The following is a 26,787-nucleotide window of genomic DNA, read 5'->3' as shown; positions in this document are numbered from 1 at the left end:
ATCTGGGGCCAGAAGGTGCCACACAAGTCAGCCTGAGGATTAAATATAACATTTGTCTGTGTTTTGCTTTGTGTAAACAAAGCCCTTCAGCAGATACCTTGTTCTTGGAACTAAACATTGCTTACTTTTTACATTGTGATCTTTGCTAGAGTATGTAACAATGGCTCAGGAGCTGTTAGAAATAATAGCTTAGCTGACTTTGGTTGCACACACTGGGAAGACAAATATAACAGTTCTAGTTGACTGATCTTCTTAAAATTAGTGACATGAAAGTTCTTATAGAGCTTCCATTAGTTTCTGAAATACTTTTAGCTGTTACAAAATAGAAATGCAGCTTTCTGTCCCTCCTCTGCCAGCACTCAGCAGGTAGGGATTGAAGGCTCTCTCAATTTCAGTTTTATCTGTTTCTCATTTTCCCATCTTACATTGACGGGGTTCCCCATGTTTCTAGAGCAATTTGAGATTTTTTTTAAAAAAAAATCTCATGAAAGTTCATCAGCATTTTAGTGTGAATTTCTCCTAACCAACAAATTTTTGTATGCAGTTTTCACTAACATGCAATTTTTCAAAGTAATTTCCCCCAATATAATGCCTTTTTGTGTGTTATTTTCACCTGTATATTCATTTTTATACACACTTTCCCTAATGTGCACACTGTTTGACTGGAGAAGGGTGTTGCAAAATTCAGAGAAGTGGGAATTTTGAAGGAGGACCGTGTTTCGCTTCACATATTGGTTTGAAATATGTGTTTTTGTTTGTGTATTGTTTCAGAAAATGCAAATTTGGTAGGTTCACTTTTAAATGGGAATTGAATTGAATTTCTCCCCCATTCCTGTTAGCAGGATAGTAACTTCTTTTGCAGGCCAATAACTTTTAGGGCTTGTTTTGTAAGGCTGTGTTAGTCCTACAGTTAATGAATAACCAGTCTGATTGTTTCTAAAACATGTATATTTATACTTCACCTACCAAACATAGGCATTTCATGGTTACCTGATGAAAGTAAACAACTCTAGAAAGTAAACTCTGAAAGTAAACAACTTCCCAGAAAATGAACTACTCTAATTAGTCCTACTCTGACATATCAGTCATGGATACTTAATTTTTGCTTGCTACTTTTTTGTGATGGTGGGACTGGGCAAAGTGAAACATAAAGGAGCAACATTGGAAAAAAGAATGGAAGACAAAATGGTGCAGGTTCCTGTATACCTATATTTAGGCTGCAGTCCTATACTCACTCACCTAGAAGAAAGCCCCATTGAAACCAAGACGATTTACTTCTGAGTAAGTAACATTGTGGTATTTGTAAATGATCACGGTTGCTGCTTGTAAGGAAGTCCATATATGGGAATATTTTAAAGATATTACTGTGTGAAAAAAGGAAATCATGCAAAATGCATACAGTATGACTAAGATAAGCAACACCTGATTGTAATAATGGACTCACAGTGTAAATAATACTCTGTTTGGTTGTAAATTAACATGGTGTAGTGGTCATATTTTGATCATAATTGTTTAGGGAATCTATGAACAAGTATCAGGGAATGTGACTTAAATCTTTACATTGCCTCTTTTCTAGTTGATTTAAATCGTCATATAAACCAAACCATTCTTGTCTCATTTAATATGAAATGTATGCCCACTATGTTGCTGTTGTAGTTGCTTCTGAATTTGGTTCAGATAGGTGTGGGACTGGCATGGGCAAAAGATGTCACAGTGCAAATCAATCCATGAAGCACAATTGGTGCAAATGTGGACTGATAATAAATCAAAATAATGGATACATTTCATAATTTTATTGGAGCAAATGTCACACTAACGCACAAACTCTTGGGTGCGTACCGATTTTCTTTTTTAAAAAAGCCAACATTTTGGTTGTAGTAACACAACACAAAGAATCTAGTGAAGGACAGTATTCCTATTCTGCCTTCTTTTTGAAGGGTTATGTAAAATCCTTGTCATTATTTCTGTATGGATTGATAAATAGCACACAGCTGCTTTTCGATAAGCAAATAGGTAATACTGGGGTGAAATCTACAAGAGTAAATGCATTAAGTTCCCTGATATCTAAGGTCCTAAGTAGTTATTCATAGAGACCATATTAAGAATCCATAAATATTGATAGCTTGATGCTGAAAGATGATAAGCAAATGGTTTTTTCTTTTTTTGCTATGGACCACAAAAAAGACAATAGTTTAAAAATAATCAGAAAGTATTTGCAATTGTAGAAAAAAATATTTGGAGTCAGATTCAAATGATTAGGAGTGAGAAAATGTTCTCCATGCCATCATCAGGTTTGTAGGAAGCTGGGTGACCAGGAAACTGGTATTTTGCCCATCTGTATTTAAAAGAAGACCATGCAAAACCTGGATAGTTACCCAGGGTCCAAAGAGGCCTGTGCACAACAAGTCACATCTAAGTTCAGATGGAGATTACTAGTTTTCCTTTCTGGTAACTGCTCCACCTGTCTTAAGGAAAGCTGTTGTGCAAGTTTCCTGATGTTAGGGGCAAGGCAAAACAGTCCTTTAGATTTTATCCAATATGTGGTTTCTTGCTTTGTTTGAAAAGCATTAACAGAAGGGTTTTACCCAGGGGATATCAGCCTGTCATCCACAGGCACCATGGCACCTGCAAAGGCTAAGAGTGGTGCCTACAGCAGGTAGCTCAAAATCTGATATTTCACTTTTTAAAAAAAGCAAGTCCCTAGCCCTCCTACAAAAAAAGGTTATGGAACAAAATGTGCAGGTACCCTTGTAAGCGATTTTTGTGAAATGAACCAGCCTGGCTGCTTGCGCCTGTCAGTGTTATAAGCCAATGAGTGAAGTCAGAACTATGATTAATAAATGAGTTGTTTGTATACCAGGCAATAGGAATTTCTGAGGGTCCTAAAGAGCTGCTTTTTTGCCCTCCCTTTTAGTGCACTTTTTCTGCTTCTTTTTTTCTACTCCTTGGTTTTCCTCATCTCCACAATTTGCCCTTCCTTTTTTGCTAGCAGTTAGGATACATGGTTCCCCTGAGATCTGATAGTGCATAAAAATTATTTTCTGCAAATGCTACTACACAGTAAGTATGGGTGAATGTTAAAGAATCCCCTCTCCTTCTAGAAAGGCAAATATGAAAACTTTGCAGAGAGGCTTAGGCATGTCTGAAATGTGCCCTCTGGTCCAAAAAGGTTGGCAACTCCTAATTTAAGCCAAGGCAGCTGTCCCATTCTTTAATATGTGTTCCTGTCCTCTCTTCATTTTTGCCTCCATTACTTCTTACAAAAGACATATCTATGAAAACAATTTATCTGTAAGTTTCTACACAGTCTAATCAAAGCAGTATAGTACACAGTAGATATACTCAGTAGGGTTTCTCTGCCTTTTAAAACATTTTGACGACACTGTGGGGCCTTTGTGTCTAAATGGTTATTTCTGTGTACTGTCCCTCTTTATAAAGTCACAAAGTATATCAATATGGAATATGTCTGCAGGAGACAACTCCCTTACCCTAAAGGGAAGAAAAACAGCCCTGTGGACAATTTGCTGAGGTAGCTGTAAATTGCCAATAGTATTGGGAGTCCTGTGTTCCATATTTAATGCTAACATAGTAAATGTTGATTATCTTAATTTTTTTTGCTTCGTTAGTGATGAATGAGAGCAAATTTGATGTAGACAAGCAGTCTGGTGGAAAGATGCAGAGCCATCTATGAAAACATCTGTACAACTTCACCAGTGCAGTAAATTATTGCTACAAGTACAAGACATTGATCCAAGAAGATCATTAACAGCTTTTGCCAGCTGATCCAAGTAATGGGGTAAATGAAAGAACATGATCAAGATCTAAACTTTTAAAAGCTGTCAGTTATAACTGCTAAATCATTGTCACTGCGTTGCATCAATATGCTGCATTATGACTTAAATTCACTCTTTCTGTTGTGAGCAAAAAATAAATATAAATTAAGTGGTAAAATCCACAGGGGGGAAAAATACGACCACCATTCACTCCATTTACTAAGAGGTCAGCCCAAAGAAAGAGATAATTGCTGCAAGGCAGCAAAATTAATCCAGTATGAGCAAGAAAGGATGATATATGTTCTGTGACAAAATGTGTGACAGAAATGTACATATAAAACTGTGGATTCTTCTCTTGGAGAGAATGCAAGGGCAAGAGAAGGAGACCTGTGGAAAAACAGTTAGCATGGCTTCAGAGTGAGCAGTTCTTAATTATCCATAGCATGTTGACACGAGATAATTACTGTCCCAATTTGGTGATTAACTGTAGAAAGGGAAAGAGCAAGGATAAAGCCAGTAGTTTGGTTTTACACAATGCCACCCCATATATTAATATGGACCAACCAACTCAGGGCAATAATATAACAAGGCAATTCTGCTGTTGTTTGGCTGACTGAAATGCATACAGTTAAAGCATTCTAAGCAATTTCTATAGCAGTGATCCAAAGAGACACAAACCACTTTCTTTTTGCCTTTTTAATGCAAGTTTATTAAAGGGAAAAAAGAAAAGCACAAGAAAAAAACAACTACCGGGTCACATTAATAATACAATAAACATCAGTACATCCATCTTAGCAGATTGATAAATGCTAACTGAACTGCTTTGTTGTACACGTTGGGAAATGGTGGTAGGGAAGTTTAGCTGATATCTTTTCTGGCATCTATTGTGCCTCATGAAATGCCACTCCAGAGGCTCTCCTACCCTTTCAGACAGGATTGGATGCTGCTGTTAGAAGACAGTGCTAAAATAACTTCCATGTACATATGCGTTTTTTATTCCTGGGTTAATATTTTTTTATCTAGGCTATAGCTAGATTAAGCATACAGTGAAGCAAAGGAAAATTCCAACTTGGTGCTTCTGAAGCTACTTGTACATCTCCAGTAACACTGTAACACTGAAATTAAATGGATTCTTTGACTGACCCACATATACAGTTGTTAGACTGATCTTTTCCTGTGAAGTTCTAGAAAATTTCAGGATATTTTACAAGTTTGTATTTTGTAAATAAATATTAGTTCATATTGTGATTTTGTTTTGTAAGAAGCTTGAAATCTACTGTTAGTGTTGAATTTCAGAAAATAAACCAGAAAACAGATCTCTTGGTGGCTTTTACTTACAAATTGTGGCACTGTAATAGTAGTGTAAAGGGTTTTTGAAGTCTTGATATCTCCTTCGTTTGTCAAGCACTTAAAACAGTTGAAGTGTTAAATGTAATTGAACACAGTTGGCTATGTGGCCATACAGCCGAACAAATTGACTATAAAGTTCAGTGACATACATCAATTTGTATTGAAATGTTTATTAATCCAGTTCGTTAAAGTGCTCAGTGTGCATGCTTCCAAAGGTTATATTTTTGTGGCTTTTCCAGTATACAGCAAATAACAAAAGCCAAGTACAAGGTTTTTTGTTCACAAAATCATCAATATGTAGACCTGTTTCAGAAGTTGATTTTGGGTTGCTATTCTGAATAAGGAATTCCTTTGCATATACAGGATATATAGTGCAGATGTTTGGCCCTCCAGATGTTGCTGAACTACAGCTTCCATTGTCTCTGGCCATTGGCCATGCTTGCCGAGACTAATGAGAGTTGTAGTTCAACAACATCTAGAGGGCCAAATGTTTTCCACACCTGATATTATGGGAGTGATGTCTTTGTGACAGTTTAGACATCAGGACCAGATGGTGGGATAGTGTGCATCATTTTACCATCCTTTCTTCTCTCTAGCATGCATTCTCATATCTTTATAGGATATGTCAACACCGGTGTTGACCATGACTCAACACCAGTTACCTGAGTTAGACTGACACTCTGCCCCCCTCTCTTAGTACTGCACGGCAGTCTGCTCTTCCTTTTGTGTCCTGCAATGGACACTGGGTAGTTTAAATACACTAGCGCTGTATGTGTGTGTTTGTGTTAAAGGGAGAGAGAAAATGTTGCAACATATGAAGCAATCTTGATGATACAGGTATTCCATCTGAAAGACTGAAATAATTTTGTTCTTTTTCTTGCTTATCAAAGTGGTACCTCCATTGCCATATGGAATGTTCCAGTGAGCAAGTGTGATTTCCCATCAAATTCAGCTCAAATAATAGCATTAACTGAATCATATCCCCGTGTCATTTCTGGGAAATCACATTCTGTTCTGTAATATCCAGGGACTGCCTAGTCACTGGAGTTAGCAAGGCTAGGAAAAATGATTTCTCCCCTTTGTTTTGTCATAGCAAGTTGTGAAGCCTATCTGTGTCAATGAAAGCAAGATATGTTCAGGCCAGCCTAACCTGAAGTACTGCTAACCACATCTGTATCTCATTGTTTCACATAACTATGTGACACAGTGACATCATTGAGTGTGTCAGAACAGTACTCGTGTTTCTAGGTTCCAGTTTCCTTTTCATTTCTTGGTTCATCAAAACTTCAGAGGAAACTGGAACAGGGTGAATTCAAGTTCAAAACTGGAATGGGGGGTTTAGAGTCAACCTAACATCTACTTATCTTTATTCAAGTTGTCTTTTTTACTACTTAGCTAAGGCTTGATTGGCAGCCCACTGAAATCAGATTCCCTAAGAATGTATTGTTTTTAATTACCTACATGCCATACATCCAAATAGTATATTCCTGTTACTACTGTGACAGTTTTATTTTTAAACAGAATGATTGTGATAGCAATAGGTAAAACTAAGACAACCATCAAGTGAAACCACAACTAGAAACAACTAAAGCTATTGGCTGTGTAATGTGTGCAACATTACGTTGAGAATTTGCTTGATGCCCCCCCCCTTCTAGGGTTAGGGAGAGAAACAGTTCAGCATATGGGATACTGTGTGATTTTGGCAAAGATTGGTCCAGGAAAAGTAGGGAGGGATTGAAAAAGTGATCTTGGGAATGGCTGCATGATCTCAGGCCACTCTCCCTCCCCAAGCCATGCTCCCTCTTCCCATGTTGTACCTCTCAGTTGTTGGCATGTAGACTACTGAACAAACATACGAGCCATTGCTCTGCCTGCTTTTGCCTCTGAATTCAAAGTCCTCAGTTTAGTATATTAAAATTAAATCCAATAATGAAAGGGCTACTTGTGAGAAAGACTTGACAAGGTGAAGCTGCAGCATCTTTTTTGGAGGCATCAACTGCCCCTGCTGACTTTAAGGAATCAACATTGAATTCAGGAAAATATATTTAGTAATAATGACAATGTGAGGTTCATATGCCCTTTTAAATCTAATTTATGACCCTGCTGGATTACTACAGCATGGCTTTCATCTGTAAAAACTTTACCCAAGAGACAACTTAATTTATTAATTCATCATGTTGACTTTTTTTGCTGCATTCACCTTAACAGTGTTAAACTATCTGGGAAGACAAGTCTGAAAGCTGCTGGCCAATTTGTTACACTTGGGTGTGTGTGTGTTGTGTTGCGGGCATTTCTCTTTCTGGAAGTAAAATTATAACTTTGTTTTGCCTTCCAGTAGTGGAGAAGGAGTAAGGTAGCAAAATTGTGTCCAATAGCTACAGTTTCTATAGTTTCTGAAGAGGTAAGGCCTGTCTCAAATTAACCTGTAGCTTTTTTAAAAAGCCTTTTGATTTATCTGTCACCTGATCTATCAGCAATGAATAATTTTCATGGAAGGTGCACTTTAATTACATTCCCATTTGACTTGCATTATCATGCCCTATCTAGGTAATTAATCTCACCAAGTATCCAATTTTGGTCTTTATTGCTGGCAGGCAGGCCTCTTGAATTATGTGTGCTTGAATGAGTATTTGGTCTATTTTAAGCTAAACACATCGTAAGAAAATTTTTAGGGTCTCCAGTTCTATTCCCACCCCCCTCCCATTAAAATGTGACCCTTACTTTGGAGTGATTTGGTTGATTAGCTTATTTTGCTTGACTACCCAGCATTTTTAGAATATGTGGCAAAGGGCATCAGTTCACAAAGTTACTGAAACAGTAAAAATGTCAAAATAGCCAAAATCCTGGCTGTGGTGCACATTTTGAAAAATGTAGTTAGAAGATGGTGAGTTATGATATGGGGAGGCAGGAAGGAATAACATTTTTTGTTCTGTGGTTTTGTGGTATGATTCCACAAAAAGTACACTCCCCTTTTCATTTCAGTGGATTTTGTGCAGGAGAACTTCTCAGTGGAATGTGCCTCTTGTGTGGTCTAAGTTATATTTCTGCTCTCACTATGAAATAAGAAATGGCAATTATGTTAAATTTCAAGTTCCACTTACCATGTGGGAATAAAAAACATCATTTAAAAAAAGTACAGCTGAGCCCATGTATTAGCTTGCATATTAAGAGTCTTGTAGAAAAGATTATTCTTTCTTATACTATACTCCTTTAAAAGGATTCCAGCTAAGGTCTCTACTAATTAAGCTTACGGCATAAGGGAAGCAGTGGAGAAAATAAAGAACTGTATGGTAGAAAAATTAGAAACATAATTAGAGCCTTTGTGTACTTTAAGAGAAGAAAAATATTGAAAGAAGTGTTTCATGTTTCTGAAGGGGTTTGCTTCCTTGGAAGATGATAATAAATAAATAAATAAATAAATAATAATAATAATAATAATAATAATAATAATAATAATAATAATAATAATAATGGCTTAAACCACTTAGCTCAGATTTAGTTCTTTGCTTCCCAAAAACTTGTTTTTCTTTTATTTCAGCATTGTTGCCTGATCCTGCAAGTATTTTCATATGTAATTAATCCAGTTTTTTCACTCATTAGATCTCAAAACAAGGCAACTTTTCTTAAAGAAAGCATTTAAGGTTTGAAACTGTGACTATTTTTATTGCCACTTACAAGGTGAGATAAGGACATAAAACTGGTTCAGCAGGACCTGATCAAAAGCCTCCATAGTCCAGCAATCTGTTTTCAGCAGCAGCTAACCAAATGCTTCTGAGAAAACGTACAAGCAGGACATGAAGGTAGAACCTCTTCCCTGCTGTTTGTCCCCAGCATCAGTTACTCAAAGTTGTTCTACCTCTGAACATAGGAGAATCAACTTAGTTGTCATGGTTAGCTGCTGATTGACTTACTTTGCCTAAACGATCTAAATTAGTGGTAGTCATATCTTGCAGCAACAAATAATCTAAGTTAATTGTGTAGTGTGAAGTATTTTCTTTAATCTTTCCTGCACTTATTGCTAAATAGTTTAGTTTAAAGATCCTGAGTTCTAATATTTTTAGGGAAAACATTTTCCAATTTCACTCTTTCCATAATACTATTTTTTTGCGAACTTCTACCCTAACTTGTCTTTTTTTCTGGATTCACAACAAAAACATCCAAAATGTTTTAGCTTTTCTCCTAAGAAAAAATGCTTAAGATGCTCCTAAAAGGCTTTTCAGTGGAAGGAGGGGCTGTTAACGTTGCAGAGCAGATGTTTGAAAATGTGTTTGAAAACCTTGTACGAATCATCTGATTATCTATCATTAAGTCAGTAGTATTTAAAGAAAGTTCTAAATGACATAGTTACTGTGGTCATATTCGAAAGTTGAATTTAGTTAACTTCTGGAAAAATGTAAATGTACTGCCTTCAAGTCGATTCCGACTTATGGCGACCCTATGAACAGGGTTTTCATGAGGCTGAGAGGCAGTGACTGGCCCAAGGTCACCCAGTGAACTTCATGGCTATGTGGGGATTCGAACCCTGGTCTCCCAGGTCGTAGTCCAACACCTTAACCACTACACCACACTGGCTCTCAACTTCTGGAAAAGAATACTTTAAAACCAATCTATTGCCAGGAAATTAAATTTTATATCTACTCATTGTTTAACAACATCATTTTCAATGGTACCATATTGAAGCTTTTTTTTTTAAAAAAAAAGTCAGCTAATGAATGAAAAACATGGTAGAGAGATTCACTGTCAATCCCTAACTTAACTTTGGGTTGTTGGTTCAAATTTTGTTTGAGTTGAGAGTCAATATATGATACCATCTGACAACAGTTCAGATACTACAAAATATTGATTACTTTTCATTTTATTTGTGTATAAACAATCATTACTGGGGCCTTTGTATCATTTGAAAAGTACAGATACAGAATTAAATAAATGGTTCCAGTGAACTTTCTCTCTGTAGTAACGGGAAATCATAAGTCATTAGTTAGAAAATATTATTTATTTATTATTTGATTTATATCCTATCCTTCCTCCCAGTAGGAGTCCAGAGCAGAAAACAAAAGCACCAAAACACATTAAAACATCATAAAAACAGACTTTAAAATATATTAAAGCATCTTTAAAAACATTTTAAAAGAAAAAAACTTAAAACATCTTCTTAAAAAAGGTTTTAAAACATCTGTTTTTTAAAAAAGAAGGTTTAAAAACATTAAAAAGCAATTACAACACAGATGCAAACTGGGATAAGGTCTCAGCTTAAAAGGCTTATTGAAAACGGAAAGTCTTCAGTAGGCACCGAAAAGATAACAGAGATGGAGCCTGTCTAATATTTGAGGGAATTCCAAACAGTAGGTGCCACTGCACTACAGTTCTGTTTCCTATGTTGTGCAGAACGGACCTCCTGATAAGAGGCAGGAGGCCCTCACCTGCAGAGTGCAGTGATTGACTGGGTATATAAGGGATAAGATGGTCTTTCAGGTATCCTGGTCCCGAGCTGTATAGGGCTTTGTACACCAAAACTAGAACCTTGAACTTGGCCCGGTAGCAAATGGGTAGCCAGTGCAATTATTTTGGCAGTCAGTGACATGTTGGCGATACCCTGCCCCAGTGAGCAGTCTTGCTGCCGCATTTTGCACCAGCTGCAGCTTCCAGACCAACCTCAGTGGTAGCTCCACAAAGAGCACATTACAGTACTCCAACCTGGAGGTCATCAGTGCATGGACAACAGTGGTCAGGCTATCCCAGTCCAGAAATGGCTGCAGCTGTCTTACCAGCCAAAGCTGGTAAAAGGCACTCCTAGCTACTGAGGTCACCTGGGCCTCTAGCAACAAAGATGGATCCAGGAGCACCCTCAGACTAAGGACCTGCTCTTTCAGAGGGAGTACAACCCTATCCAAAGCAGGCAACTGACCAATTATCTAAACTCGGGAACCAGCAACCCACAGTGCCTCCGTCTTGGTAGGATTCAGACCCAGTTTATTGGCCCTCATCCAGCCCACCACCAAGTCCAGACAGAAGTCCAGGGCTTGCACAGCGTCTCCTGATTCAGAAGTTACAGAGAAATAGAGCTGGGTATTGTCAGCATAGTGCTGACACCTCACCCCAGATCTCCTGATGACTGCTCCCAAGAGCTTCATACTGATATTAAATAGCATGGGGGACAAGATGGTACCCTGTGGCACCCCAGAGCACAACTGCCAGGGGGCCAAAAGACAATGCTATTCTCTGAAAATGACCCTGAAGGTAGGACTGGAACCCATGTAAAACAGTGCCTCCAGTACCAATCTCACCAAGTCATCCCAGAAGGATACTATGGTCAATGATATCAAAAGCTGCTGAGAGATCCGGTAAGAGTAACAGGGTTGCACTCCCCCTGTCCTCCCAAGAAAGGTCATCGATCAGGGCAACCAAGGCTGATTGAGTCCCATAACCAGGCCTGAACCCAGATTGGAATGGGTCAAGATAATCATCCAAGAGTACTTGCAGTTTCTGCTCCACACCTTCTCCAAGAAGGGAATATTTGCGACCAGTCGGTAATTATTGCAAACCAATTGGTCCAGGAGCAGTCATATCACTGCCTCTTTCAGGGTGGTTGGAACCTCTTCATCCCGCAGTGATACGTTGACCACACCCTGGGTCCACTCAGTCAAACCTCCTCGGAAAGCTTTAATAAGCCAAGAAGGGCAAGGGTCAAGAGGACACGTTGCTGGCCGCATCATCGCAAGCACCTTGTCTACATCATCAGGCCACATCAACTGATACCATTCCCAAGAAGTTGCAGGAGACGTTGCACTGGACACCTCATTGGAGACTACAGTTGATGTGGATGGGGCATCAAGACTGCTATGGAGATGAGCAACTTTACCCTCAAAGTGCCTTGTAAACAATTCACAGTGGGCTTCCGAAGGGTCTAAAACTCCATTGCCTGGAGTTGATGACAGCAGACCCTTGACAATACAGAAAAGCTCCACTGGATGGATACTTGAGGATGTGATGGAGGCAGAGAAGTGGGCCTTCTTCGCCGCCCTCACTGCCACACAGTAGGCATGGTTATGATGTTTTACTTGTGCCCAATCAGCCTCACAGCACTCTTTTGCCACTTACACTCTAGCCATCGTCCAGCCTGTTTCATTGCCCTTATCTCACTGGTGTACCAAGATGCAAACCGGGCTCCACAATGCTGGAGAGAGCGCTCGGGGGGAACCGTGTCAAGAGCCCAACATGCCCAATGTTCCACAGTGTGACAAGAGCTGGCACAGGGTCACCTACTCTATCTACTGGGAACTCCGCCAGGGCATTCAGGAATCCAGTGGATTCCATTAGTCTCCCGGGGGGTGGACCATGTTAATCTGTCCACCCCCCTTGCAGCGGAAGATTGGAGCCATAAGTCTAAACTTCACCAGGAAGTAGTCTGACCATGACAATGGGGTGCCATTCACCTCCCATCTCCAGACCACCCCTTCCTCCATCTTGAGCAAAAGTTGAGGGTGTGCCCTGCCCTGTGCATGGGGCCGGTGACAACTTGTGACAGCTCCATGGTTGTCATGGAGGCCATGACGTCCCGAGCTGGAACACTTGAGGCAGCCTTATCATGGATAGTAAAATCACTCAGACTATTGTTCTGGGCTCCTACAATACCACAGCTGAGATGGCCACTGCCAGCTCAGTCAGAGATGCTGCCGGGGAGCAGGGTGGATGGTACACCAGCAGCAACCCCAGTTTACTGTCTCCTTGGCCCAACACCAGGTACAGGCCCTCACAGCCAATTCCAAGATAGAGTGGTTTCCTGGTGACAGAGATGGAAGTTCTGTAACCAGAGCAACTCCCCCCCCGTCTCTGAAGCCTGTGCTGGTGTTGCACCGAGTATCCAGGTGGGCAAAGCTGGGTCAGATCAACTCCTCTCAGCTTACCCACCCAGGTCTCAGTAATGCATACCAAATCAGCCCTTCATCCATGATCACATCATGAATGAGTGTGGTCTTATTGTGTACCGATCTGGCATTAAACAATAACACACAGGCCAGTGGGCATAGCAGATGAGCAACGAAGAACCCATCCATGAGAGTAGTGGGAGCGAAGAACAAGGTGTAGGTAGCCTTGCCCACATTTTCTATGGTAGTTCACCACCTCCCCTAGGATATACTTCCCTCTACCTGTGATCACCCACGTTTCTCCTTACTAAGACTCCTCCTAAACACCTGATATGGACTCAACAAGAGCCCACCAACAATCCTACCTCAACCAGTTACCCCAGTAGACCTCTGAGAGCATTGGGAACAGTCAGACCACTTGATATCTTTCACAGAGGGCACATCTACTTCCCCTCTGTCTCACACCCAGCCTTCTGTCAATTGCAGACTTTCACTCTGAAGGCATCTGGTGACTTTCTCCTATCATTCAGTTCACTGCACAGGCTGTCACCCTGCGCAGGAACTACACGTGCCATATGCCCTCCCCAATATCAGTCTCCTCTAGATTGGTTAAAAAAAGAAAAGAAATGGGAGGGGGTAGTGCCCTTGCCCTCGGGGCTCCACAAAGGGTAATCATGGTGTCATTCCCTTTGGTGGTGAGTCTGCTGGTGGCAGACCCACCACCCAAGGGCAGCTGGGCTTTTATGCCCCCTGACCCAGCCAGGAGCTGATGCAAGAGGCTGCAAGATTAACTGCAGCCTCTCTCTGAAGCCAGAGTCAGGCAGGGGGTCCCAGTTCTTGCAGCACTTACTAGGGACTCCAGCTGTCTCAAGAGACAGCAACACAGAGGAGCGAGCAAGTAAGCAAGCAAGCAAGCACCCAGATGCTCACCCCCAAATATTGCTGTTCCCAAATAATGAAACTGCCTGGATAAACTTGGCTTTTATTTTGCTCTGTCTAACTGGTCAACCAGAGGCCTGCAGTGACCCCATCCACTACTTTGCTGTCTGCTGGCACAGGATGTCTCAGCAGTAGCCTTTCACCTCACATAGCTGTCTACCACCAGTTCCTTTATGGGAAATATTCTTGTGACTTGGGATATATTGTTGCTTATTTATTTTCAGATGTATACACAGCATCACAATCACAATTTTCACCATCAATTTTAAAAAAGATAAAATTCAAAAGGTTATTGCTGTGTGTGTGTTAAAATGTGCATTGGATTTACCTTTGAACCTATTTGGAAGGATATGTATCCTGAAATGCCCACTGGATCTTTTTTTAAAAAAGAGCAGAGTACACCTCTCTCCATGTCACAAACTCTTTTTGTATTTTTTTCTTTAAGTGGTTTGTGATATTTTATGGGCTCCTGCTGTTTCAGAAGAACACTATTTGGAGCGTTATTAATACTTGGAGCTAGTTAAATAAATCTTTGGATTATTCCGTAGGACCCTGGTCAGAAAAAAATATAATTTTGATAGAAGAGGAGCTTGTCAAATGAATGGGAAGGTGATGGACCACTGTTTTATTTCCATTCCAGTGAGGGGCTGTCATGTTCCATTCCTATGGATAAGGCTTATTTGCACCTTGCGGTTGATAAGGGAGTCAAGACAGCACCAGGGAATGGGGCCATATTTGGCCTAGGAATCTTCCATTGCCTTCCCTAGAAGTCTGTCATCTTTGTTCTAAGCTTCAGTGTCCTTGCTTGATAACACCTGTATTAAAAGAGCACACCAGTGACTGTTTATGTTAGTTGCTACAGGAGCTGGAAACTTCATATCTTTACAGCTTTATATCTACTGCTGATGTGTGACTTTCCACTTTCCAAAAGTAGCTATTCAAGCAGCTGCAAAATTTTAGTTCAGTTTAGTGATCATTACTTTTGTTGGAAGCCCTGTCGAAGGCATCTGTAGTGCTACTAACAGATGCTTGGTAAATCAAACTATTATGCACCTGAACAACAGAGTGCTCCCAAAATCTTGGTGTTCGCTTAACAATTCAGCAAAGCATATGTTAATTCAGTAAGCCCTAAAAGTAATAGTAGGGGGAAACTGCAACAACCAGGACTTTATGGCATATCTTGTGCCATTGGCAGAGAGCCAGATAGAGATGAAGGCCAATCTGACTTGGTTAATAGTTTTAAACAATCCTAATTCTGAAAACCTGACTAATATTCAGGAGTTTAAAGATTTCCTTTGTCAGTCTAGTTGATGAGGAAAAGATACTGACCTGACTGTAAGGCAGATTGTGCTCGTTCAGATTTTCATTCCAGAAACTTTCTATTTGTATAGTTGTTCCTAGAAAGAAAAGAAAAACACATAACATGGGATCATCTACTTAGATTTATAAGGAAAAACCCCATTCGCAGGTCCCTCAGTTTTTTATGGATCTTGAAATAAAAAGGGACATTAAAATAAGAACCCATTTTCACAGAGAAAATTTCTGTAGTAAATATCTGTACTAATACTCCTCCATATTTCTTTTTTAAAAAACCTGTTCAAACACTGCTAGTAAAATTGCTTCTAATTCTTCTAGTTCTCTCTTTGGGATAGAGCAGTCGTCTCATCCTGAACTATGATAGATGTAGTTTCGCTGCTTTGGTATCATCTTGATTTTTCATTTTGGCTACCTGTTCATGAGAGTTCTGCTAGGTACAAGTGAAATCCAATTTGTTCTGCTCCCTTGATGAAATCAACAGAATTGGGGGGGGGGAGGCAGTTTTCATCTATTCATCCTGCATTCCCAAAATGTATTCCAAAGGGTACCCGATACTGCATTATCAAAATATTCAGTATATTACCATGTTTTATTTATTAATTAGACCGTAGCTATTTATAATGTTATTCATTAATAGGCAAAAAACCTTGTGGTTTAAGAACGTACCTATAGCCCACATATATTTCTGTCAGAGTGGTAAGTGGCGGTAACGCAGCTGAAGCTCTGCTCATGGCCGGAGTTCGATTCCAACGGAAGGAGGAAGTCGAATCTCCGGTAAAAGGGGTCGAGGTCCACTCAGCCTCCCATCCATCCGTTGTCGGTAAAATGAGTACCCGGCATACGCTGGGGGGGGGGGGTAAAGAAAGGCCGGGGAAGGAACTGGCAATCCCACCCCATATATGCAGTCTGCCTAGTAAACATTGCAAGACGTCACCCTAAAAGTCGGAAACGACTCGCACTACAAGTCCGGGGACACCTTCACCTTTTTATAGTGAATGCACCAGGGGAGCAGGAGACCTGACCTCCTCTCTGAGATATTGGACTGCCTTACAAGTTTGTCAAAATGCAAACACAATTTGAGTTGGTCTTTTACGTTCTAATCCACTTCCTGTGTAGCTTGGAATAATTTGGTAACGTGCCTTTGAGCATATGGTGAGTGGTGGCCACACCTGCCATCTCCAAAGATGGAGAATTATATTTTGTATGTTTGTTCGTGTTCTTCTTACTTCTTACCTGTGTTACTAATGTTTATACAGAGATAAAACATTCTGTTTAATTTGTATATAGAAATTTGAAACATGACTTAGTCTTAACAGATCTGCAGCAAAATTTAGAAATAGCTTTCTTGGTGACAGGTTGTGTATTAAATGAGAGCCTTTTGATTGTCTGTGGCACATGTAGCATCTATTTGCTATCTGTTCTGACCATATATATTGCAATGACAATCCAAAATATAGGTTTGGTTCAAATATTTATTTGTTTATTTATTTATTAAATTTATTTATTTTTATTTTATTTTATTAAGCTTATATACCGCCCGACTAACAACAGCTCTCTGGGCGGTGAACATTAAAAATACAATAAAAATAACAATACAGTATATGACAATACAAAACTGTACAAAAAACTGTACAGTCTAAAATCAAAATATAATAATTTAGAATTAACAGGAATTAAAATGCCTCAGAGAAGAGAAAGGTTTTAACCTGGCGCCGAAAAGATGATAGTGTCGGCGCCAGGCGCACCTCCTCGGGAAAACCATTCCATAGAAGGAGCCCAGAGCGGAAAACAAAAACTCTAAAAGCATTTTAAAACATCTTAAAAACAAAAGACTTTAAAACATATATGTTTAAAAACATATTAAAAGAAAACATCTTTTAAAAGCAACTTTAAAAACATTTCAGAAAGAAATTCCAGCACAGACACAGATTGGGATAAGGCCTCTGCTTACAAGGCTTGTTAAAAGAGGACGGTCTTCAGTAGGCATCAAAAAGATAAGAGATGGTGCCTGTCTAATATTTAAGGGGAGGGAATTCCAAAGTGTCAGTGCCACAACACTAAAGGTCCACTTCCTATGTTGTGCGTGTCCATCTTCCTGATAAGATGGTATCTGTAGGTAGCCCTCCCCTGCAAAGAGCAGGGTAAGACAATCTTTCAGGTGTCCTGGTCCCAAGCTCTGTGAGGCTTTGTACACCAAAACTAGAACACTGAACTTGGCCTGGAAAATACATAGTTCTGTATATAGTAATCTGTAGAAATCAGCCAGAAAAAATGAGGCTTGATCCTCCATGAATCTGATAAAGTGTGGATGAAATTGGTAATTATACTGTTTGTTTGTTTTGACATTGATGACATGTCTTTTTAAAATGGAATATTGTGAGGTTACAAAGGGCATCTTAAGATAAGGTTACATTTTACTGTAGTAGCACTTAAAGCTACTTGGTCTGCTAGGATGTTTTTAAGATACTGACCTTTATTCAAAAAGGGATATTATAGTTGGCAAATGATCATGACTTAATTAGCTTAGTAGTTGTTTTCACTTTTGTTTGGGAAAGTGGAGAGCATCATATGTCGAGTGACGGCTCCATGCAGCCCTTCCATTGAAGCTGGCTTAGGTGAATGTTACTTTATTTGCATGCTGATCTGTAACTTCAACAAACACCATGAAATGCATCGTCATAATGTTGTTGAGTTCTCCAGCCCTTACCATCAGCATTCACTGATGCTAATTACAGTTCCGTGAACTCAAAATGTGGTGCCAAAGCATCACAGGTGTTTCAGACATTGGGTGGAATCCATTTGGTGTCCCTTGCACTTATAGAAGAACCAGCGGGACTGTCCACTAACAGAGGAAGGTGATTTTAGTTCCCCCTGAATGCTCCATGCAACCTTCCATTATGTCATAGAGCACCCTGGATATTTATTGAGTTGATTTTGGGGGAATACTGCAGGTTGCACGGTGAGGGGGATGATCAAAAAATTCCCTCCCCTTCTTTTCCATCAGTGCATGACTGTGTGATCAAAAGCCCTTCTGTGAGTGCAAGGGCAGCAACTGAATTACCTATTAAATGAAAAATTGAAGCTCAGATGCAGGTAAATTTATTCTGAGCCAGCCTAAAAAGATGGCCAGCATGGAAGCATCACTTGGTGTATGACTCTCTCTCCCTATGCTATGTAGATATTGTCTATATATAATAAAGGGTTGCTTTACTATTAAACATCAACATGCTCTTTATCCTTTATTTTTAGCTGAGACAAGCCAATGAGCTTGATAGCATGTTTCTTAAAGGATAAGCTCCAGGATAACACCATTACTATGCATTTTATGGAGCCGCAAGATTTTGAAATTAAGGTCATCAAATTATGTTCCAAACTGGTAGACCTGTGAGCTCTACATAGTCTAACTTATATAAGCCAGCTGTTGGCCCACCACTGCTTTTTGTTTGAATGGGTCTGCAAAGCCATGCATCTGTGAAGCTACCAAGTGAATTGTTTGCTTCCTTTTTGTTCTGCCCAGAGCTTGGAAAAGTTACTTTTTTGAACTACAACTCCCATCAGCCCCAGCCAGCATGGCCACCGGATTGGGCTGATGGGAGTTGTAGTTCAAAAAAAGTAACTTTTCCAAGCTCTGGTTCTGCCGCACATGCCACCCCCCGTTACTGCCAGGCTTTCCTTTTTCTTATTTTTATTCTTCAGTGTGAGTTTTCAGCTATGGTATGGAGAACTGCTTAAAAATTCCTCCCTCTCCAGTTCAATAGATAGGACACAGCTCAAATACAATGAACTGAAATTGTTTTGTAACAGCTTGAAAATATTGAGTTCACCCCATTTGAGTGAGTAGTTGAGTAGCTGCATTGAGGGAGGTGATATACTTGGGTATTAATTTGTCATATGTACAATTTTCTATATGTAAAGAACTGTGAAATACATATTTGAACTGTAAAAGATAGCACATAATTCACAAAGATGCAGTCAGAAAATAAAAGCAAAGCCTGACACAAGCAAAAATATGTTTTTGTTTTGTTTTTGTTTCATTGGTTGTATCAATCCTAGGAAATTGTATGTATGTTTGGGAGGGTGATTTAAAATGGGGAAATGGTAAGGAGGAAAGGGGTTAAGTATTTGAGATGGAGAAGGAATCAGTGTTATACATTGATTTTGCCAGTTCCAACCAGAACAAGCTTTTCCCATGTTAGGCTACCTCTTTACTCTAGTGCCCACGTATGTCCTAGCTACTTGTGCATTGTTGTTGTTTTTTTAAAAAAAACCTGATTAAATATATGCAAAATGCATATATTATAAATATAGTGCATATTAAAAGAATCAGGTTCCTCTGGTACTATATTTCTGCAGCATAATTTTATAAGTATTAACACAGGAGCATTTTTATACAATTATATGCATCTGTTTATGTGCTGCTTACTGAAAACTTGGAGTGTATTCACATATAATATGTGTATATTATGCTTATAATAATGCATACAGCATGCAAGAAATATTTATACCTCCAGTGACACCAACAAAAAATAACTTGTGTGTAGATTTTGACAGGAAGCAAAGCAGGAATTAGGGGAAAAAACTATGTGCAGATAAGCTCGACATTGGAACTTTCAGAAAATTCCATCCTGAAGTATTTATTCCTGAACAAATACCCATGTCATTTCCCAATCATCCCCTCCCAAAGTGTTTTTCAAATACAGAAAAATTACCATTAGGCTACTGCTACATGCATATGGGTGTGCATGTATAAGGTTTTGTCTTTGTTCAATGCTGAGTTCATGTTAATGCCACCTTGACAGAGTGCAGTGACTGTGAGACCAGAACTGGTGGCCCTGCCTAAATAACCAAAGATACTATGTTGATACATGAATATTTTTCACATCTTCTAGTTTGGTCCTAAAGTAACAAGTGAGGAACAAGAAAAGTATCTTCACTAATTTGCCCTTGTGTCCTTTTAACAAACATTTCATTTGCGGTATTCCCATTGTAATTACAGTTATCTGTTATATCTTTCCCTTGCCCTATTTTTCCTGATTCTTTTTATTATTCCTGATCTTTAGACATACAGTTTAAAATGGTTTCACTTGATTCAGTCAGAGGTTTTTTGTTGTTGTTGTATTAGCCACAGTCGTTAGAGTCAAAGGGGGAAAAGAGATTCAAAGGTCAGAATCTCATATTCAGCTGTTACAAAAAGGAAGAGTAATAACTTCATTGACATCTTTCCAGTTAATAGGAATCTTTGTTGTTTGACATTGTTTGGTTTTTTTTCTACCCACCCCTTTAATAAGTGATACATAGGCTTGCTAGTGTGCATTGACATAAACAAAGGAAGTCAACAATGAAATGATGCCTTTTTAATTCTACAAATATTATGACACAATGTTTTCATTCAGCAGTCCCCAGTCTTTATGAGTACTGGACTCCCTCTATAACCTCAAAAATTTCACAACACCCCCCCTCCCCATGGTGATTGTTGCTGCTGCTGCTGCTACTCTGACCAGCACCACAATTTGCACAGAGGCAGAAGAGAGAAAAATCTGTCTGGCAGGAAATTAAAGCCCAATAAATATATAATAAATTTAAACACATAGTTCATGCAAGCCTTTAGGCAAAACAAAAATGGGAGCAACCTTGGGTGCTGGAGGTGGGGGAAGGCTGTTGGCTTGTGTGCGTTGTTGTGTGAAACAGCATACATTACGTTGGAGTTAAGTTGAGCAAGAAACTTCTTCAGAGCATGTTAAGAGTCTTTATTGAAAGACATTAAGGCCAGAGGCTTAAGAGTATATACATGTAGAGATTCTTCAGTCACCCCCCTTCTGGTACATCTCTCTCCATAGATAAAAAAACAAAAGACAGCCTCTCAGCTCAGAGGCATAATTCAGAAGAGAAGAACACATAGACTCTGTTAGAACTTTCCCAGTCGCTATCAGATGGCTACCATAGCAACAACCCTGGCAGTCCGTTCCCAGACAGGACATAGACATAACTCCCCCTTAACCACAGTTACGTCTTCACACTTGCAGGCTTCATGGAAAACTACTAGAGACAGTAATGCCTACTGGTCACCAGCCCAACAGAGGCAAGCGCAAATGGGCAGAGAGAGAAGAAAAAAGATAGATCTAATGCATAGGAAGGGGGCAGGGTTAGAGGGAGAAAAAGCATGTCACATGGGCGGGGAAGAGGTTTGGTGGTCAAAAGAAGGCAGCAAGTAAGAGGCAGCAGTGGCTGGAAGAGTGAAGAGGAGCAGCCACATGGGAGGGAGGGCACTTGGGATGCGAGGACAGGGCAGGGAGAGGAAGGGAGGAAGGAAGGAGGGTGGGTTGAAGTAAAGAGGACTGCGTGTCCATTCTAGGTGTTTCCTTTTTTCTCTCTCTCCCTTCGTGGAGTGACCTGTGGTGGCATTGAGGCCTCAAAATAAACGCTCATGGTCCTACTCCTCTTTTTTCCTTCACTCACCCCTCCTGTCCCCTTACACCAAAGGGAGGGTATCCCGTGGCAGGGGAGGAAGAAGCGGGGAGTAGATGGAGAGCATGAGGATGCAATTCTCCTTAAGTGCCATCTCCTTTCTTTCCCTGTCTTTCTGAGGCAAAGGGGGGAGGAATTATATCCCCTTCTATTCTCTGCCTCACACACACATACCCCATCACCACCACCTTCACCTTAGCCTGGTAACGGCCTGTGTGAGACTCCGGGAAAATATAAGTGGAGGGAAGAGTATGCTGCCACTGCTGCATGGTTCTTTCTGTGGTGTTTGCATTTCAGGACTGGTGGATTATGGGAAGGGATTGCAAGGAAGCCAGAGGACCCTCTTCCCCTACACACACACATACACCCCTCCCACTCAGTATATGTTGGCCACCATGTCTGTGCTGTCCTCCTCCTGCTATTGCTTCTGCTGCTGCCATTGGTCCAGGCAGTGTGCAAAGGCTAGGCCTACCTTTCTCCATAAGGGGTTAAGGAGCTGGGAGCTCAGGAAGAGCAATCAAGCAGCAGATCTCCTTGCAGGGTGGGGCGACTAGCCAAGAATGAAAGTTGCTTGCACCTGCTCAGTTGGTTTCAGCCGGTGTGAAGACTTTTTAAAATTATTATTAGTAGTAGTAGTGGTGGTGGTGGTGGTGTTTTGGCCAAAAGGCCCTCAAGGCAGCTTACAAAAAATAAACACAAATATAAAAATACAGATCAATAAAAACAGTACAATTTACAAAAATTAAATAACAATGCAATAACATTAAAAAGCAACAATAACAACTTTCATTGAAAACACAACAAATCATACTTTCCTAACAAATTCCTAACAATTAGACAATGCTTACTAGTTCTTGCATCAATATGTTGACATTAGAACATGATACCACTGAGGTGTCCTGCTGGTACTGCATCTGCTAGTCCTAATACAGAACATAAGAACATAAGAACATAAGAAGAGCCTGCTGGATCAGGCCAGTGGCCCATCTAGTCCAGCATCCTGTTCTCACAGTGGCCAACCAGGTGCCTGGGGGAAGCCCGCAAGCAGGACCCGAGTGCAAGAACACTCTCCCCTCCTGAGGCTTCCGGCAGCTGGTTTTCAGAAGCATGCTGCCTCTGACTAGGGTGCAGAGCACAGCCATCATGGCTAGTAGCCATTGATAGCCCTGTCCTCCATGAATTTGTCTAATCTTCTTTTAAAGCCCTCCAAGCTGGTGGCCATTACTGCATCTTGTGGGAGCAAATTCCATAGTTTAACTATGCGCTGAGTAAAGAAGTACTTCCTTTTGTCTGTCCTGAATCTTCCAACATTCAGCTTCTTTGAATGTCCACGAGTTCTAGTATTATGAGAGAGGGAGAAGAACCTTTCTCTATCCACCCTCTCAATGCCATGCATAATTTTATACACTTCTATCATGTCTCCTCTGACCCGCCTTTTCTCTAAACTAAAAAGCCCCAAATGCTGCAACCTTTCCTCGTAAGGGAGTCGCTCCATCCCCTTGATCATTCTGGTTGCCTTCTTCTGAACCTTTTCCAACTCTATAATATCCTTTTTGAGATGAGGCGACCAGAACTGCACACAGTATTCCAAATGCGGCCGCACCATAGATTTATACAACGGCATTATGATATCGGCTGTTTTATTTTCAATACCTTTCCTAATTATTGCTAGCATGGAATTTGCCTTTTTCACAGCTGCCGCACACTGGGTCGACATTTTCATCGTGCTGTCCACTACAACCCCGAGGTCTCTCTCCTGGTCGGTCGCTGCCAGTTCAGACCCCATGAGCGTATATGTGAAATTAAGATTTTTTGCTCCAATATGCATAATTTTACACTTGTTTATATTGAATTGCATTTGCCATTTTTCCGCCCATTCACTCAGTTTGGAGAGGTCTTTTTGGAGCTCTTCGCAATCCCTTTTTGTTTTAACAACCCTGAACAATTTAGTGTCATCAGCAAACTTGGCCACTTCACTGCTCACTCCTAATTCTAGGTCATTAATGAACAAGTTGACAAGTGCAGGTCCCAGTACTGATCCCTGAGGGACTCCACTTTCTACAGCCCTCCATTGGGAGAACTGTCCGTTTATTCCTACTCTCTGCTTTCTGCTTCTTAACCAATTCCTTATCCACAAGAGGACCTCTCCTCTTATTCCATGACTGCTAAGCTTCCTCAGAAGCCTTTGGTGAGGTACCTTGTCAAACGCTTTTTGAAAGTCTAAGTACACTATGTCCACTGCATCACCTCTATCTATATGCTTGTTGACACTCTCAAAGAATTCTAATAGGTTACTGAGACAGGACTTTCCCTTGCAGAAGCCATGCTGGCTCTGCTTCAGCAAGGCTTGTTCTTCTATGTGCTTAGTTAATCTAGCTTTAATAATACTTTCTACCAGTTTTCCAGGGACAGAAGTTAAGCTAACTGGCCTGTAATTTCCGGGATCCCCTCTGGATCCCTTTTTGAAGATTGGCGTTACATTTGCCACTTTCCAGTCCTCAGGCACGGAGGAGGACCCGAGGGACAAGTTACATATTTTAGTTAGCAGATCAGCAATTTCACCTTTGAGTTCTTTGAGAACTTTCGGGTGGATGCCATCCGGGCCCGGTGATTTGTCAGTTTTTATATTGTCCATTAAGCTTAGAACTTCCTCTCTCGTTACCACTATTTGTCTTAGTTCCTCAGAATCCCTTCCTGCAAATGTTAGTTCAGGTTCAGGGATCTGCCCTATATCTTCCACTGTGAAGACAGATGCAAAGAATGCATTTAGCTTCTCTGCAATCTCCTTATCGTTCTTTAGTACACCTTTGACTCCCTTATCATCCAAGGGTCCAATTGTCTCCCTAGATGGTCTCCTGCTTTGAATGTATTTATAGAATTTTTTGTTGTTGGTTTTTATGTTCTTAGCAATGTGCTCCTCAAATTCTTTTTTAGCATTGTCTTCTTGCATTTCTTTTGCCAGAGTTTGTGTTCTTTTTTATTTTCTTCATTCGGACAAGACTTCCATTTTCTGAAGGAAGACTTTTTGCCTCTAAGAGCTTCCTTGACTTTGCTCGTTAACCATCCTGGCATCTTCTTGGCCCTGGCGGTACCTTTTCTGATCTGCGGTATGCACTCCAGTTGAGCTTCTAATATAGTGTTTTTAAACAACTTCCAAGCATTTTCGAGTGATGTGACCCTCTGGACTTTGTTTTTCAGCTTTCTTTTTACCAGTCCCCTCATTTTTGTGAAGTTTCCTCTTTTGAAGTCAAATGTGACCGTGTTGGATTTTCTTGGCAATTGGCCAGTTACATGTATGTTTAATTTAATAGCACTGTGGTCACTGCTCCCAATCGGTTCAACAACACTTACATCTCGCACCAGGTCCCGGTCCCCACTGAGGATTAAGTCCAGGTTTGCCGTCCCTCTGGTCGGTTCCATGACCAACTGATCTAGGGAATAGTCATTTAGAATATCTAGAAACTTTGCTTCTTTGTCATGACTGGAACACATATGCAGCCAGTCTATGTCCGGGTAGTTGAAGTCACCCATTACTACCACATTTCCTAGTTTGGATGCTTCCTCAATTTCATATCTCATCTCCAGGTCTCCCTGAGCATTTTGATCAGGGGGACGATAGATCGTTCCCAGTATTAAGTCCCTCCTGGGGCACGGTATCACCACCCACAACGATTCTGTGGAGGAGTCTGCCTCTTTTCGGGTTTCGAGCTTGCTGGATTCAATGCCTTCTTTCACGTATAGAGCGACTCCGCCACCAATACGTCCTTCCCTGTCCTTCCGATATAGTTTATATCCAGGGATAACCGTATCCCACTGGTTTTCTCCATTCCACCAGGTCTCCGTTATGCTCACTATATCAATGCTCTTCTCTAAGACCAAGCACTCCAGTTCTCCCATCTTGGTTCGCAGGCTCCTAGCATTAGCGTACAGGCACTTGTAAGCAGTGTCTCTCTTCAAGTGTCTTTGGCACTTGTGGTTAGGCCTGTGGTAATTTTGCTCTTCTGAATTTATATCCTGTGCCCCTGCTCTCACAATGCCTACTTCTAGGCCTACCCCTTTTAAAATTTCATCATTTCTTTGGTTTTTATCCCAGGGGGGAGGTTTATTCCGAACCGGACCTTTCTCAGCTCCTGTCGGTTTCCCCCCTCAGTCAGTTTAAAAGCTGCTCTGCTACCTTTTTAATTTTAAGTGCCAGCAGTCTGGTTCCATTCTGGTTCAAGTGGAGCCCATCCCTTTTGTACAGGCCCGGCTTGTCCCAAAATGTTCCCCAGTGCCTAACAAATCCGAACCCTTCCACCCGACACCATCGTCTCATCCACGCATTGAGACTGCGAAGCTGGGCCTGTCTGTCTGGTCCTGAGCGTGGAACTGGTAGCATTTCAGAGAAAGCCACCTTGGAGGTCCTGGCTTTCAGCATCCTACCTAGCAACCTAAAGTTTGCTTCCAGGACCTCACGGCTGCATTTCCCCATGTCGTTGGTGCCAACGTGCACCACGACCACTGACTCCTTCCCAGCACTGTCTACCAAACTATCTAAACGATAGTTTCCCTCAGGAAAGGAGCAGGAGCAGTCCAGCTTTTTGCCAACATAGACAACGTCCATGGTAAGCAGTACTTCCACTTGATCACGGGGATGAAGCGGTCAACGTTCCAGCTCTCTTAGGTCATTGCAAAGGTGGAAACGATGGGCTCGGAAAGGAGAGGAAAGAAGTAGAAGCTTGCTCGGTGTGGGTCTGCCTGCAGGAGAGATGGAAACTACGGGCTCTAAGAGGAAAGGAGAGGGAAAAGGTTAAGGTCTGCTCGGCGTAGATGGAACTGCCCGCCAAAGCTTGTCAGAGAGTCAACGGCTGGGCTGGATGATGAGAGGCCCAGGAGGGAGGGCGGTGACAAAAAATGACGCAGTGGCGAATATGGGCAGGCAGTGCTTGGTGGCTCTGGGGCTTTCAAAGGTGAAGGTGGTACAGCAGCCCATCCACCAAACTGGACAACAAAAAGCCCAGCAGGGATGGTGGCGGCAAGGAACACGTGACGGTGGAGACAAGTGGGCAGCGTTCAATAGCTCCGGAACTTTTTCAAAA

The 26,787-nt window shown here is 41.0% G+C and overlaps 1 protein-coding gene across 5 annotated transcripts in view; it reads left to right on the top strand.

The window, feature by feature from the left end:
* Window positions 1-26,787, top strand: part of EPHA7 (EPH receptor A7) — a 259,070-nt gene that overhangs the window by 105,596 nt on the left and 126,687 nt on the right. Inside the window, exon 6 of one of the 5 annotated variants that reach the window (XM_061623359.1) lies at window positions 3,627-5,135. The exons of the other annotated variants lie outside the window; for them this stretch is intronic. Coding sequence (XP_061479343.1) covers window positions 3,627-3,691 — 65 coding nt within the window. The 3' untranslated portion in view covers window positions 3,692-5,135. Of the gene's footprint in view, window positions 1-3,626; window positions 5,136-26,787 lie in introns of those variants that run through there. 5 annotated transcript variants of the gene reach the window in all.

This window comes from Rhineura floridana, chromosome 4 (genome assembly GCF_030035675.1).
Source record: "Rhineura floridana isolate rRhiFlo1 chromosome 4, rRhiFlo1.hap2, whole genome shotgun sequence".
Classification (NCBI taxonomy): domain Eukaryota; kingdom Metazoa; phylum Chordata; class Lepidosauria; order Squamata; family Rhineuridae; genus Rhineura; species Rhineura floridana.
Note: the sequence above shows the minus strand (reverse complement) of the source record. Positions and strands in the feature narration are given on the sequence as shown.